The following is a 16,393-nucleotide window of genomic DNA, read 5'->3' as shown; positions in this document are numbered from 1 at the left end:
TGAGAGAGAGAGAGAAACCAGTGACCACATAATTCAAATATATAGATACATATACTATAGATACATATAGCCTCCATAGTTGGCAAACTCCCTGATATTTCATCATGTATCATTACTAGCACATACGATAACAAAAACAGTTATGCAAAAAATGCATTATTGCTTGATCAGATATGAAAACAAAATCATGACTTATTTTAAAAAAATATTCAAAAAATTGGCATAGTTTTTCATTGCTAGGCTTTTTTTTTTGCATGCAGTTTATCGTTGAAGTAGCAAACAAAACAATGATAACAATAAAAGAGGCGAAATAAATTAGAAAGTGTCAAATGCTTTGGCATATTCCAAACAGAAGGCAAAATAAAGTGCAAATAAATAGCATTTAAAAACGTCAATAAATAGTGGCGGAATACTGTGTGGCGGCTTGTTTGAGGTTTTTTTTTTTTTTTTAAACACTATTACCCTTGAAGGTTACGTCTTGACATTTTGAATGTCTCCGCTAACATTGGCAGCTAAGAGATACTGTTAATAAGCTAAATATCAAATGTATTGCCGTAGTCCTGACAGGTACTGTGTAGAAACCGATGACAAAAAAACAAAAAATGCTCATTGTCCAATAGAAATGGGCCCATTTTGGGACCCAGGCCACAGTTTGGCCTTCCTTTATAAATGAAATCAAATAAAAAAATACCCTGGTGTTTTTTTGTAGGCCGTCCGCTTCACTGGCTCGTAGTCGGATACGACAAGGTAGACGCTCTGGCTTTTCCGATGCTGTTGTGCTTGCTTGTGCTATTACGCTAATGGGTTCTGATGAGCGAGATGTGCTATGCTTTGTTTGTCAGTCTTTGCAGCTTCTCCGTGGGCTATCTTTTGACTAGGCTATTTATCCCCGGTTGTTTTGTCTGCTTCTATTGTTCAAGATGGCTGCTGGAGATTTCTATTGTGGGATAACTCGCAAGAGGGTTGCACTTTTCAGCTTCTGCGTTGTTATGCCAATTTAATCAGCCTTTCGAATCAGCAGTGCTGGCTGATGTACTTAAACGACATTAGCGTGGTTTCTCGAACTGGAAAGTGATAGTGGTGGTATGAAGAGGTCCGGTGAGTCCCCACTGAAGGCCAAGCGTCCTGCTTGCCACCGCCTGACCGAAGCCCACGGTGCGCGATCCGAGCCCTCGTAGCAGCCAGTGAAAAGTGGGCCCGAGCGCGGATGGAAGACGGCGAGTCCATGCCCGGAAGCATCCGGATGGATAGCCAAAAGGTTGAGGCGTCACTCACCGAGCGAGCTGATGGGCGAGAAGGCCCCCTTGAAGCACGCCGACTCGTAGTGCTTGTTCAGGTAGCTCTTGAGCGCGAAGGTCTTGTCGCAGCGCTTGCACTTGTAGTGCTTGAACGCCGAGTGCGTCTGCATGTGCGCGCGCAGGTTGGAGCGGTCGGCGAAGGCCTTGCCGCAGTGCGCGCAGCCGAAGGGCTTCTCGCCCGTGTGCGAGCGCATGTGACCCTGCAGCAGCCACGGGCGGCTGAAGGCCTTGCCGCAAACGTCGCACTTATGCTTGAGGTCGTGCGTCAGCAGGTGCATGGCCATGGCGGGCATGGACACGTACACCTTGCCGCACGTGGGGCACTTCTTGGCCATCTTGCTGTCCATGCTGCGGTGCGTCTGCTTGTGGCGGCTCAGGTTGGACGACGTGGCGTACGTCTTGCCGCACTCGCCGCACGAGTGCCTCTGCGGGGCTCCGGGCCTGCTCGCGCCGTCCCCGGCCGGCGCCGGCGCCGCCGCCTTCCGTCTCGACCGGCCGTCCACGATAAAGAAGGCGTCCACCGAGTAGGCCTCGCCGATGCCGGCGTCCCCGTTGATGTAGCCGCTGGCCGCCGACGACACCTCCGAGCGGGGGCTGTCGGGCTGGTCCGAGTCGCCGTGGAGGTCGCCCGCGTAGCCGCCATTGATGCGACTGTAGATGATTGACGGGCGGGGAGGGGAGGAGGGCGCTTTGGAGATGGCGGGCAGGTCACTGCGAACCGGGTCGTCGTACGGAGACGGGCTCAAATAATCCCGCTCGTAACCTGAGGAGACACGAGAAGTGATCAGGGAGGAAATCAAACGCTGACTGGAGTTTTTTTTTTTTTTATAATCCCGCTACACGCTGTTTTCTGCAAATCTTATTTTTTAGCTTTTACTTTGTGACACGTAGACACGCTCGGCGAGACAGCGAGCCGGCTCTGCAGGATGCGCGCCGATCAATAGCTGCTCCATTTCAATTAGCCCACTCCAAGATACTTGTGCTGGTAATATCATTTCACCGGTCACTTCTGAGAAAAGCATCCATGTCGGTAATAGCCAATGGGGGAGGGCGAGAGATGGCCGGGTTGAGGATGGAGGTCAAGTTGCTCGTTTACACGCTAACCGGACGTTTTGGGAGAGGGAAGGCGCGGGCAGGTGAAACGGAATCATGAATATTAGATAATTGCACCCTTGACTGCAAGTGTGTGTGCATGTGTGTGTTTTATAGAGCATGAGTAAAGTTCTGCAAAGATCACCAAGTGTTCATTTTAGCAAACAGGAAGCTTGACTCAGCTCCAGAGTGTGTTCACTATATTCATGACACTAGTGCTGCTTTTTTCTGAATATTTTATGATGCGTTATAACTCATCAGACTTCATCACCATGCTAATGCAGTAGCAATCGGACAGTTTCTATTTTGGAGGACTCCTGCAAATGGCTCCAATTACCCAAAAAATGTCCTCTTCAAACCAAAATGGCTGACATCCAGTATCTTTTTGGACATGGCTTCTTGACAACTTTTTTTTTTTTTTTTTTTTTTTACTCCTGATAGATGTGGCTATTACATTTCATCATGACAAGTCAAAGCGGTTTCAAGAGCTGAATAAAAATAACTCAAAAGAGAGAGCATGAAAAATGTCAGGTGGTTGAGAGTGATGCTTGCAACTTAATGCGCACTTGTGTGCTTTGGACTCCATGTAGGTCGCAAAGTGCTTCCTGTGTATGTGAGAGCGAGAGAGAAATTCCGTGCACTCAAGCGTGTAAGCTGCCTGGAAAATATGCCAACTTGACAGAAACCCAGCAGCAGTGTGTGCGCGCGCGTTTTTGTGTGAACGTGTACATGTGTGCGTGCAACAAGCGTCACTTGCTCGAGTCAAAGTCGTGTTATATTTATAACATGGGAGTGTGGGGGGCACAATAGGCTTGTCTTGTTGCTGCTGCTGCTGCTGCCTCCATGTTTGCCTTCTCTTTCTTTCCTCCCAAGTGACACTTATTCATTTGGCCACCAGGGGGCAGAAAGGTTACAAAGCCAGCTGATGAGCATATGCAATATGGAGGGATTGTATAGAGGTGGAAATGTTTAGTTGGACCTCTTGCATTGTTCAAATACATTTAAACCCCCAAAACACACATAACCTTTCTCAAAGACACTTTTTAAAATCCGTCATTTTGTCTCACAAACGTTCCGCTAGCTTACTGCTAACATGAACACACACAGAGCAGCAACACCAATGGATACAACATTATCACACGAGTGTATTCTCTTTGGTCATTTGACACAGTAACAATTAGTTGCGGACCTTTTTTGCCTCTTCACCGTGCTGTTAGTTATATTACATCTCTTCCAGTAGACCTCAGTGCTGCCCGGCATGTTGTGGCTCAATGTGGTACTACACTGAAAGCACATGACTAAATTCAAACTTGTGTGTATATTTTAAAAGCCCATCAAAATGATGGCAGAGGTTCACTGTAAATGAAATGGAATGTCTATCATGAGTAGAGCCACAATCATTTCTCCGGATACAAAACATGAAAAGATACGAGAAATCTGCCATCTTGATTTGAAGTTGACATTTCTGGGTCAGATGTAGGCATCCTTCAAAGGTGGACTCCAATGAAGTCGATCAGATAGTAACCAGCGTAAACTGCATTCCCTCTCTGTACAATCTCTCCACCTCCACCACCCAATTGATAGCGTGCTGCCTTTCTCGCCATTACCTGAGTTTGACCCCCTTCCGAGGCAGGCGTGACTAATGCTGCTATCTTGGGATTGGAAAAAAGTGTTGGAATGATGAGTGCGCCTGTGTGTGTGTGCGCGACTCACCTTTATGATGATGGAAACGTAGGCTCAACTCCCCGCGTCGACCGTGACAGTAGGAGCTCTCCAGCTCAGCGGCTGAAATGTCATCCAGCTTGACTTTCTTTACCAAGAAAGAGCGAGGCATGATGGCACTCACACACGTGCGTGCGCACACGTGCACTCCTACCACTTTACACGCTATGAAAAGTTATTTTAAAAGTTTATTCCCCCTAAAAGACGGTGGTATTGGCATTCCAATAGTGTAAATTTTAAAAAATCTAAATAAATAAAACAAATAAAAAGGTCCCGGTTTACTACTGTGACTTAAATTCCTTCAGAACTGGTCAGCTCCCTTAAGCCAGCCAGTCGTTGTCGCTGTCCTTTCAGCACCACAAAAGCGGCGCAAGTCAGGCACATTCCAGAGTACAAAATAATAATCGTTGATGTCTCTTTACGCTGAAAAGTGCAAAGCAGAAGTTGAGCAATGTCCAAGAGGCATCCCAAAATGTCCTTGCGTCCTAGTAGCTCCTCTTCAGCGCATTATCGCTCCCATGTAAATGCTTCAATTTTGCACTAAAGAGCCAGCCAGCCAGCCGTCCTCACGTTCTTCCTCCTCCTTCTCCTCCTCTTCTTCATCTGCCTGTGCTTCTGCTCAGAGTGCGTGAAGCTGCAGCGGCTCTCTGGTGCACAGGACCAGCTGTTGCCCTTATATAGAGGAGAGAGCTGGAGATAGGGGTGGGGGGTGAGAGAGAGAGGGAGAGAGAGAGAGAGGGAGAGAGAGGGAGGGAGAGGGAGAGAGAGAGAGAGAGGGAGAGGGAGGGAGGAGAGAGAGAGAGAGAGAGAGAGAGAGAGAGAGAGAGAGAGAGAGAGAGAGAGAGAGAGAGAGAGAGAGAGAGAGAGAGAGAGAGAGAGAGAGAGAGAGGGAGAGGGAGAGGGAGAGGGAGAGGGAGGAGAGGGAGGGAGAGGGAGGGAGAGGGAGGGAGAGGGAGGGAGAGGGGAGGGAGGGAGGGAGGGAGAGGGGAGAGGGAGAGGGAGAGGGAGAGGGAGGGGGGAGGGGGAGGGAGGGGGAGGGGGAGGGAGGGGGAGGGGGAGGGGGAGGGGGGAGGGAGAGGGAGGGGGAGGGGGAGAGAGGGGGAGGGGGAGAGAGAGGGAGGGGGAGAGAGAGGAGGGGGAGAGAGAGGGAGGGAGAGAGAGGGAGGGAGGGAGGGAGGAGAGGGAGGGAGGGAGGGAGGAGAGGGAGAGGGAGAGGGAGAGGGAGAGGGAGGGAGAGAGGGAGGGAGAGAGGGAGGGAGAGGAGAGAGAGAGGAGAGAGGGAGAGAGAGAGAGAGGGAGAGAGAGAGGAGAGAGAGAGGAGAGAGAGAGAGAGGGAGAGAGAGAGAGGGAGAGAGAGAGGGAGAGAGAGAGGGAGAGAGAGAGGGAGAGAGCATCAGGTCCAGTGGGAACAGCGTGGAGGGATTTAATGAGCTACTTTGAAAGCGCTCGGTGGCTCGGCGCTGATTTATAAGGCAGTTAAAGGGGAGCAAGAAGGGGCTTTGCAAAAAAAAAAAGTGGATGCCGTGTGATGAAAGGAAAAGGGCTACGCTGGAAATGAAACAAATTAAATATAAACATAGATATGACAAGACGGACAAAGGGGATGTTAGAGCCGCACCGTATGTGCATCGCGTACAAACTCGTACTTGCGTCGTACCCTCTCGATGCCATTTGGAATCATATTGAATTGGGAATCGAATTGAATTGAGATAATGCCAATGCTTATTGTCTGTATGGGCCCTTTGATTGGCTGGTGACCAGTTCAGGGTAAACTGAGATGGGCTCTTGCACACCTTAAAATCAATAAGTTAAATTCAAACCTTCACCAACATTCCACATGCAGCACATTTTCCCTTTAAAAAAAAAAAAAGGAGTGAAATAAATGTTGCGCAGAACAGGCACACGCAGAAGTGATGCATTGTTTTGGATGTTTACACTCAAAGTGACTTTTCCCTGCAGCTAGGACACACACACACACACACACACACACACAGCCCTACCCCCTCATTCATGCTGATGCAGAGAGGCGGAATGACGATGTGTGATGTAATCCAGTGACGCGTGCTCTTTATGTAAGATCTGCTCGCTGAAGTCCTTGTACAACTTTTATCTTTTTGGTTTTCGCAAACCTTGTCAGTAGCTCATCGTCTGCTTTTAGTTTTTGTAAGCGTCTCAGGAGAAATAAATCAGTCCACTTGAAACACAAAGATATTGAATGCTATCTGCTGGCCAGATGGATCTCACACACAAATGCACACGCGCACACACTAGACAGGAAATGCTAAAAATGGTTCACGTCTTGTTGTGAGTTTTCCTGCTGAGCTCAGCACTGTTTGTCTACCGTGTGAGCGTGCGTGTGGACATGTAAGAGGCTGGAAGTCTATTAGCATAATAATAGACTTGAAATCACTGCCGTGAATGTGTGCGTGTGTGTGTGTGTGTGCGCACATGTGTGTAAAAGCCTCTCAGGAAACAATGGACAGGAGGTTGTTGACTTTTCATTCCTTTCTCTTTAAAGGGTCATCCAAAAGAAAACCCACCCCCCACCCCCACCCACTCAAATAGAGAAGGACTATACATTGGAAGCAAACTATGGAATCAAATAAGCAGAAGGTTGGGGTGGCTTCCAGAGGACAAAGACAAGGTCAATGTGGGGTAAGGAAGCATTCCCCTATTGGAAATAATGGGAGTCATTCATTTCAGGGTCAAATTGTGGCAGTTGGAATGGTGTTTTATGCTAACTGTCCAGGCAAAAGACATTTTAATTTCCAAGTGTCGAGTGGAAAAAGACTATTAAGATGGAAAACCACTTAAATTTCATGCAATGGTTAGAAATAGAAATCAGGTCCCGCTCTGTCAGCTCACTACCTTTAGATACTGACCCACCGGACCGCTCCAAACGTCAAAGTCGCAACCATTAAAAATTGCCCCAAAGTGCATTTTTGTTTTGTTTTCTGACTTAGCAACATTTAGCCTCAAACCAAGCCCGCAGAAACAGAAACCCAAAAAAGCGACCGGCGCACACTTGACTGGATAAAGGGGCATGAATTGGGGCTTAGCCTCACGCCAGTAGACCACGCAAGAGAATTTATCATGAATATATACATGGACAGTACCCATAAAAGCTTCATGTCAGACCCTGCTAGGTCTGAGGAGAATTTGCGAGAGGGGAAAATCAAAGTGATGGAATTGGTAGTGTTAGTCAAACAAATAAATGACTGGGAAAATAATACTTTTTTCTAAAAGCAGCATAAACTTTCATTTGATTAACTAGCCCCGAGTGCGCTCGTGCCCAACCCGCCTAACATTCCGCTTCAAACTTTGCTTCAAGCTTAACGACAAGTGAGTAAAAAGACGTGCCGAAGAAAGGAGTCATTTGCAAACGTAGCGAGGATCCATATGCGTGCTCTATGAATATGTATGCGCTATGTATGCGGGGTGAGGATGGCCATTAATATGTATTGTTTGGTAATGAGGCGAGCGGGGCACATCAGATGGGTCCTTCCTTAACTGCTCACATGTGGCTCATTAAGGAGCAGACCACGCAAAGCACCTGATACCCCCCTTCCCCCCACGCCCAATCACCCAAAAAATAAAAAATAAAATGACCACGACATCCTGATTGATGTCAACAGTGGACATTTGATCTATAGCCGTCCCATACTATAACCATTCCCTATGTTGATTTGACATGCCGTCGGAGAAAGATCTCAAATCATCTTTCCCCATTCAAATGAATGGAAATGGCAATAATCTGTTCTTAAATTCTAAAAAAAAAAAACACCAACAAAAATGTGTTTTGGGATTTATTTCAATAAAGTATCCCAAATGTGTACTTTTAAATAGCAAAAGGTGGCAAAAAAGAACCCAAGAAGGTCTCGCTTATTATTCCTTTCCTTCCTGGGGATGCAAATCACCTTTGGAGGAGAACGTGGGGCCAGTGTGTATGTAGACAGCTTTATGAGTCATTCATTCAAACACAGACAGCTTATTAACCAGTCTGTGTTCTCAGCTGCCTCGCACCTGATACTACCAATGGCCTCTGACGCCACGTGGAACGAAAATCGTGTTAAGTCTTCAGCACCACATAGCAACGCAAAATTTAGAAGGGACGTCTATCATGAGTAGAGCCACGAAATAGTCCCCAATACGTTTTAAGATCTTTTTCAAAGACGGACTACTTTTAGATTTGGCCCAAAAGCTAACGACTAACACTAGACGGACACTTTCCTATCAATTTAATGAGCAAAATAATTCCATTGATTGCCATCGCTCCCCATTCAGGCTCTATTTGTAACTGGTGATTTGTAACTCATGAACGTGCCGACAAAACCGGTCTTGTTAAATTATCTCGTTTTGTGCGAGCGAGGGAATGGAGATTCTAGGGGTTAATTGGGTCCGGGTACACACACACACACACACACACACACACACACACACACACACACGCGCACAGTCGCGCACACACGCACACAGCAAATCCTCTTAGGATACTATAATGAAGGAAGTCGAGGTGGCAAAATAAGACAGCGAAAAATATGGACGGGGAAAAAGGCCGGGGAAGCAGATGCAGGTCAAGATAAAAGGATAAACACAGAGGGATCATTTTTTGGGGTGGGAAGCTTCATAAGATGGGAGGTAAAAAAAGAAAATTAGAAAAAAAATCATAAATAACATTTCATTATCACCATGGAAACCAACAGCAGCCATCCAGACAGGCCGGGATGCGACCCGCTTGTTATAAGGCCTCCTTGTTAGTTAGTTAGTTAGGATCTTGTTTTTGTGTGCGTGCGTGTGAGAGAGAGAGAGAGAGAGCGCAACAGCGTGTTAATGAAACCCTGCAGGGACCGCAGGCACTTTGTTCTATTTTGCTTCAGGCTGACTTTCCTCTCCCAGGTTTGGGATTAATTACAACATTTTCCACCCGCAATAAGCGCTGAGATGATATTTTTACCCTGGCAGACACGCAAAAGTCTGACAAATAGGGTCAGGTGAGGACTTGATGAAAACTCAAATGATCCAACTTCAAATGAATTCAATCTGCTCTCCCTGAGGAGACATAATGAAGAGGGAACAGAATCAGTAGCGATTGTCAGAGTTTTTCCAACATGATTGAATGGTGGAGGTTTGCTGTTAGGGAGGACGTGAAGTTCTTGAGGGGACGCAGATGCTTTCCAAAGTGACTCATGCAGCCGCAGTGTGACGCAGCGGAGGGCTCTATGTTCCGTCTTTGTCAATGTCACTTGGCTTCTATTGGATTCTTAATCTCATATGCTCCATAATGGGCGGATTATTGCGCGCCCGGATATCTTGGTCAGCTCATCCCGACCGACGCGCGGCGACAAAGTTTGCGGCGGGCGCCCCAGCGCAGTAATGCTGATTCCAGCATGTCACCAGAGTTGCAGAGTGCTGCATTTATTCCATTGAGTTACGCCGCATCCACTAAAGTGGAGGACAATGAGATCATATCTCGGCTTTTTTCTTTCTCTGACAAAGATGAATGTGGATTGCATAAAAGTGCCTTTGCTGAGATTTTGCTTTAATGTTAAAGTTGCAACATGGGATTTTTTTTCCCCCCTAGAGAAATATGTTTTACAAATATTTATGTGTCTATATAGGCCAATGTGCAAAGGGCTGAGAGAGTCGACGGTCTCCAAAGGCGTGGCGTCGGCCGAGCAGATCAGTCGGACGGCGAAATGAGGCAGGCAAGTCGGGGGGGAGCGTGCAGACATGCTTTAATGGTTTTAGCGATGAGAACTTTTGAAGAGGTTTTTATTCCGCCTCATTCAAATTTGTCCCCAAAGCTCTGCGGTCAAGTCAGCTTTAAATCGGCTCGGTTAATTGAGGGAGGCGCGCGCACGAGACGGGTTAAACCAATCAAAAGTCATTTGGGCTTGAAAAGTCATGCCAACCTTTTTTGCCTGCCAAACTTGCCTGTCGCGTTGTCTCCAGAGGGCAAACAACCGCATTGCAAGTTCGGTCCTTAAGTGGCGTTGTTTTGCTAACCAAAACAGCAGCACCTAAATAATCACTTGATTAGCATTGCGGTAGACGCGGTCACTCCACAATGTCGTGTGCCTCCATAGCTTCGTTTCCTATCCTTCACATTTTGCTTTGCTTCTTGACGCTTCTCTCCATTTCTCCATGGCGGTCTTTTTCACTCCACTTGTACTACAACGCCTCACCCGTCTGCGGTTGAGTAAACGACGCTGTCGTTGTCGGAGCGTGGCTTCGACAATTGACAAGTGCTGGTGGAGCTGATGCAAGCTGTTTCACAAAAAAAAAAATCTGTGCTGATGCTTGATTATCAGTGCCCAGCCAGACGTCTGTTGTCCCCCCCGACTCTACCCGCGTGTGTGTGGTTGTGGGGGGGGCGGGTTAATCATGCCGCCCTTATCAGCGACCGTCAGACCCGCAGAGACACCGATGTGCTCCCTGCTGATAGCTGCAGACACTGAGGTCGCCCTCCCCAACCCCCACATGCTACCCTGCTACCCTCTTTTGGCGAGGAGAGTGGGGAGGGCCCCTTAAATAAAGAAGTAATAGACCCGCGGCTGGAAAAATAAACGCTTATTATCTGGCCGACAATGAACACTCGAGTCAAGCAAACAGCTGATGAGCTCTTGAGGTTAACCGCTGTACAATAAGACTCCTTTGCCTTTCTAGAGAGAGATATTTTCAAATACAAGTACATCTTTAGGTGTCATGTATCTTAACCACTGTGCAATAAGAGGTCAAAGATGGTCTTATAAAAGAGACTTGGAAGGGTTTGGCCAGCGGGATGGGGGGGCCGAAATAGATCAAATCAATCACTAAAGTCTATTCAGTCCTCTCTCGATTGTGTCAATGGAAAAGCTGTTAACCTGCTGACACGCACACACACACACACTAGCTGTAATGAACAGTCAAGGGAGTCCATTTTACCCTTCTGTTCCATCTGATTGGCTGTCACCTTTTGACCAGAAGGCTTATTGGCCAAAGCAGGCAGCGCATTAGGATAAAATGGAAATGGAAAATAATCCAAATGGTTCTTTTTGATGGCCACCACTGTTTTGGGGATGTGTGGGAGCACCCCAATGTGCACATGACAGCTCATTACCAAGCTTAGATTGCACCGTGTTCAAGTCCCCCACCCCCCCCCCCCCCACCCAATTGCTCTCATTCGGCCCACGCGAAAACCCCACTGACCACCAACGCCCCTCGAGCCCCCCCCCTCCTTAGCAACAAGGTCAAATTGGAGGATGGGGATGTTGGATGTCTCTCATGAGAGAAGACAACAAAATGTAAAAACAGCAAAAAGAGGAAGTCAGCCATTTTGCTTCCGTGCAGCCATTACCATGAAGAACTCTGAAATGTGACAAAATGAGTCGCTGAGCTGCCAAACTTTTTCGACTGCCGTTTAACGTGAGCACGGCATGGCGTCATGATCATTTCCAGGATTCATGTCGCGTCCTTGCATTAATTTCCCAGAGGATCCAAATGGACCTCACAACCTTGCCCCCAGTGATGTTGTCAATCACTTCTCCCCCTTTCAAATAGGTTTACATTTAAATATTTCATACCCGTCTTTACCTCCATCCTTTTACCTTTATTTTCATTCTTTGCATCTTTACCCTCCTGACTTTGATCCGAATCTTGTTTTTCCATTCATGGCCTCCATCTTATTTGGCCTGTCCACATCTATGCCTAAGATGTTTTTGCTTTTTTGGCTGAGGGGAGCAGCATCACCCCAACGCAAACATACACCCGCCCTCTAAACCTAATAGCATAACATCTTTGAATTAGCCGCCATGTAAGGCGTTGGAAAGCTCAAGAACGCCATCCCGTTTGCATGATTGGTTGCTTTGTGAGCAGACAACGAGAAGGAAGAGGGAGGCGGAGGGGGTGTTTTAGAATGTTGATGATGGTGGCGGCGAGCTAGCGTACGTACGTGGTAGGCAACGAGGAGCGCAATCAGCTCCAATCAAGATGTTATTGATTTGGGCGGCTTGATTTGGCCGCCTCCAAGCCAACACCTGGCTCTTGGCTCCATGGGACGCTGAGGATCATCTGCGGTAAACACACTTATGTCCTTTTTGCATCTTATTTGGCACCAGTATGTAACTCACAATGGAGCATTATTATCAGCTCTGAAGGCGTGCAGGTGGGCCGTGTAATGTTGATGACTCTGAGTCCATTTGTCAGAGATTATGTGGCGTGCAGCTTTTTTTCCTCTCCAAGCAATTTTGGCCATGTTGATTAAATATGCCTCGAGATCAACTTTAATTTGCCCCTTGATACCCGAATTAGAATACTTTATAGTTATTAGACGTTATCAGGAAAAAATAGTACGATACAGTTAAAAGGAGTGCACCAACATTGATGCCACCTTTAGGAAAATACTTTGTCAATGATTTCTATGCAGTGGAATGAACGCATGGGTTTGTGCTGCAAAATCTTTTGTGTTTAAAGTGACAGTGAAAGGCCTGAGGAATCCCCAGATGTGTATGTGTGTGTGTCTGTAGCCGTATGTTAATCAATGGCGTTAATGTAGCAATGAATTAGTAGTTTAGATGTCACGGGACGCTTAACACAGCTGATCCTTACCAGACATTGACTGCAACATACACACACACACACACGCACGCAGGAGCCCTGGGGACCGCAGGCAGACATTGTATAGTAGGCTAATTATCCCAAATTGCTAAAGTAGTGGAGTGTGTGCATATGTGTGTGTGTGTGCCCTCACAGCTGCTCCTGGTGTCAAGTCTTTGATAGATGAGAGATGGAGAGAGTGTTCATTTAGTGCTCGGAGTCGCACACACCCGCACACACGCGCACACACCTGACTGCTCATTTACGGCTCAAACAGATTGGCCTTTTGTTGCCCAGTCACCGGTTGGTGCCGTGAAAGCAGCGCTCGCAAAGGCCCTAAATCTCTTAAACGCTGCAAGGCGCCCTGCTAGGAAATTGCGCTTGTAATGAGGGAAATTAGAGCAGTCGTAAAGAGACGAACGATTGTGTGTACGCCGCCGCCCGCAAAAGGTCGGACGGACAGACGGATGACCGAAAGATACATATGTGAATGTGTTTGATGTGACAGGGCCACAGGCTGAAATACATACGCCGGCTCATTTAAATTACCTCCAGGCCGCACACACACCTGCACCAGCTGTGTGTGTTGCCTTCGGGACAGGCGGTGCAGGAACGCCCATGACCCTGGTCGTAGCTACCAACACACACATGCGCGCACGCACACACACGCCACGGGAAGAGCGCAACAACGGAACGGGTGGTCTGTGAAATGAGCTGCGGTGCAGAGGGGATATTAAAGTGCCACATGTGTTCTCTTTACTATTCTCTAATTAACCCTCAAGCTGTCTTGTACACCACACGCAGGAGTTGTTGTTATTTGGAGAGGAAAAAAAATGCACTGTAATTGGTAGGCAGGAAAACAACTCAGTCATTCCAAAAAAAAACGGAAAAATCTGCGATTAACAAATTTTACAAGCGCAATATAAACCGAATTGGTCATAATGATTACAAAGCGTAATTTAGCGGTAATATGGACTATTTGCTAAACAACTCTTGTGACGTATCAGAAGTGGTAAAGGCTCTTGACTAAAACATCAATACTCTTGTGTGTCTCTGTCTTGCCTTCACACACAAGATGGACATCTAGCATGGACTGATGAGAAGGAGGAGTATAATTTGTGTCGTCTGATAGTTGCGGCAAGGCTGCAAACAAAGGCAGGCCACGCACACACATACGTATGTGCACACACACACACACACACACACACGCACTCAGCAGCAGCATGCTCTTTGTCTTGCTTCCACCGTCTTAGTGCTCACATGTAATTAGCTTCACTCTCTCTGTCCGCTGCAGATACTGATAGCACACAGGAGGGGGCCACAGTCCGTGTGTGTGTGTGTGTGTGTGTGTGTGTGTGTGTGTGTGTGTGTGTGAGTAGGTAAAAAGGGACGAGGGGTCCAAGTGTCTCGCGGGACAGGTTATGACAAATAAGATTAATGTGCCCCCTATTTCCAGACTGGTGCACTGGCCTCTCACACACACACACACACACACATGCACTCGAGAGTGACATCATAAAAAAACACACACATGCACGCCTCCCTCAAAGGGTTTTCTCTCAGGAGACGCTCCATATGGGGAATAGAGTCGTGGGTGTTTTTCCTTTGTTGTCTGCGTATGTTAAGAGTAGACATCACTTTGAATCCCAAATATGCTTTAACAACCTCAAGCATATTTACTGTATACGGATGTTTGGACCTGCCTCCAATTTGATTGACGGGCGTAGCATCTCTTGAAATTGGTCCACGTCATCATATTGGAGTGTAAAATGCAGTCGTAAAATAAATGAGATTTTAATTTTACTTGACTTATTTTAACATTCAGCATGGCTTTCCAAGATAAATGTGTTGCCACTGCTTTATTTATTTTTTTAGTATCCATCCAATGGTGGGGAAAAAAAAAGTTTCTATCAATATTGATGAATTTTATTCTGTTTTTTTTTCATACAGGTCCCTAGAGGGAACTGTCCTCTTGGTGGACAACGTTTCGTCGGATGCAAAGTCAATCTTGGCAAAGGTACGATTTACACTGTGATCTTTTTTTTTTTTATATATATAATAATGTTAGCAACGAGTGGTTCACAACAAGTGGTCCAACTTCATTGGCGAGACTGTTGACATGCCTCGGTGCTCCGTTCACATCCTATCGCCGAAGAAATGCGACTAACAGCAAATTTGAGGCTTGAGGCGAAAGGGAAACGGCTCAGAGAGCTTGAGCGTGTGTGTGGGAGAGCGCGCAGACGTGTGTAAGCCGGCAGTTCAAAAGTTCATGTTTGCGTGCCAATCTGGGGCTTGGTTTTTTTTTGGCGGGGTATTTTTTTTTTTGCATGCGCGTCAGCCCCACCGGTATCATCTTGTACTCCCACTGAGCTCCTCTCCCTGCTTCGCTCTCAGCATCCAAGTGTGCAGCCGCTAGAAAGACGCACGCACGGTTGCACGGTTGCACGGTTGCACGCTTGCCCTTGGGCCACAGAATAAGTCGAAACAAGAAGTTAACGCTTCGTTTGAAAAGCCAATTTATTTACAAAATGCTTTAATGTGCTGGCAAAATCAGGAAAACGTAAGAGACAAAATTAACTAATTGGATTCAAAGGACAACATCTCGCATTGATTTGTCCTTTTAAATGTTTAAGGTCAAAAGAAAAACTTTTAACAAGCTTTGGAGTGGATAAGTAGAAAATGATTTTAAGGTGGCGATCCCGGTAAGGAAGAAAGAGCGAGAGAGACAAGATGTTCCCCCTTTCCGTCTGGGGCTTAAATTAATTGGTCCAGGATTAGAAAATATTACAAAAACACACACACACCATTTAAACAAAGGCTTCCACAGGTCTGGTTGCCATAGCGATACGAAGAAGAAAAAAAAGAAAATAACATTGCTTGCTTGATGACAGTCCGACACCAAAACTTAAAAGAAACCATTTGAATTGACTGCAATTTTCATTTCTCTCAAACTTCTAACAACCACTTGTCCCAATACTTTTGTCCCTAAAAATAAATCAGCACGCGCATTCATGATGTTCCCGCTCAACAACATCATGAATTTCCTGACATTCATCTTTTAATGATCTTTGATTAAAAAAAAAAGAAGTCTCTTTTCAGTGAAGAGGATGACAAAGAGAACAACACACCTACCTCATCGGGCCAGATGTTAGCGTTTCAATTTGTGTGTAAAATCAAGGATGAGCAACATGTTTTCATTATCTAGCCACCTGGACTGTATGTTTTCCTAGCAACAGGATGTTGCATTCATTACTGTACTTAATTAATTAAGCCGGAAAAGATCTGATTAAAGGTTTGATTTGCATGACGGCGGCCGGGCGCTAATTTGATAAGGTCACACTATATTTGCTGCTACCTGCTGTGTAAAAGGCCAAAATAAATGGGCTGTGCCTTTTCCCTCAACAATATGACAATCAGCAGCGGCCGGCACGTTTTCCTTCCGTCCCGTCCTCTGCCTGCGTTCTTCTCATTTCGCAGTCCACTGAGTTAAATATATAAGGAGGGGTTGGGGGAGCAAGCAGACCATGAACATGGTTATTATTTGAAGTAAAGTGCTTTCTTTTTTAATTCCCTCTCATCCCCTGCATGTATTCACACGCTTTTAAAGCGCTCTCTCACACTCCTCGTTTGCAAGCTTGAGGAATTTGAACGCCAAGAGAATTAACGCTGGGAATTAGTCAATCATTAACATTTGACCAAAGTGTGTG

General features: G+C 46.5%; 2 protein-coding genes across 5 annotated transcripts in view; one reads left to right on the top strand and one right to left on the bottom strand.

The window, feature by feature from the left end:
- Window positions 1-16,393, top strand: part of zgc:63863 (uncharacterized protein LOC393372 homolog) — a 36,564-nt gene that overhangs the window by 17,087 nt on the left and 3,084 nt on the right. For 2 of the 4 annotated variants that reach the window (XM_061268093.1, XM_061268091.1), the window contains 2 exons: window positions 6,631-6,767; window positions 14,637-14,703. The gene's annotated coding sequence lies outside the window, so the exon portion shown is untranslated. The remainder of the gene's footprint in view (window positions 1-6,630; window positions 6,768-14,636; window positions 14,704-16,393) is intronic. The other 2 variants (XM_061268095.1, XM_061268092.1) reach the window with 1 other exon arrangement.
- On the bottom strand, window positions 697-4,257 carry LOC133145027 (transcriptional repressor scratch 1-like). The gene is made up of 2 exons (XM_061268102.1): window positions 4,104-4,257; window positions 697-2,061 (listed from the first exon to the last, which is right to left on the bottom strand). The coding sequence occupies exons 1-2, from the start codon at window positions 4,222-4,224 to the stop codon at window positions 1,268-1,270; spliced, it is 915 nt and encodes a 304-aa protein (XP_061124086.1). The 5' UTR covers window positions 4,225-4,257; the 3' UTR covers window positions 697-1,267.

The sequence above is a fragment of the Syngnathus typhle genome, linkage group LG20 (genome assembly GCF_033458585.1).
Source record: "Syngnathus typhle isolate RoL2023-S1 ecotype Sweden linkage group LG20, RoL_Styp_1.0, whole genome shotgun sequence".
Lineage (NCBI taxonomy): Eukaryota > Metazoa > Chordata > Actinopteri > Syngnathiformes > Syngnathidae > Syngnathus > Syngnathus typhle.
This window is presented reverse-complemented; position numbering and strand designations above follow the sequence as displayed.

Bases quoted from the DNA above. Each gene is read 5' to 3' on its own strand.
- LOC133145027 (XM_061268102.1), bottom strand. From the start codon at position 4,224: ATGCCTCGCTCTTTCTTGGTAAAGAAAGTCAAGCTGGATGACATTTCA. The intron at 2,062-4,103 runs GTGAGTCGCGCA...GTGTCTCCTCAG, and splicing joins ACGTTTCCATCATCATAAAG to GTTACGAGCGGGATTATTTG.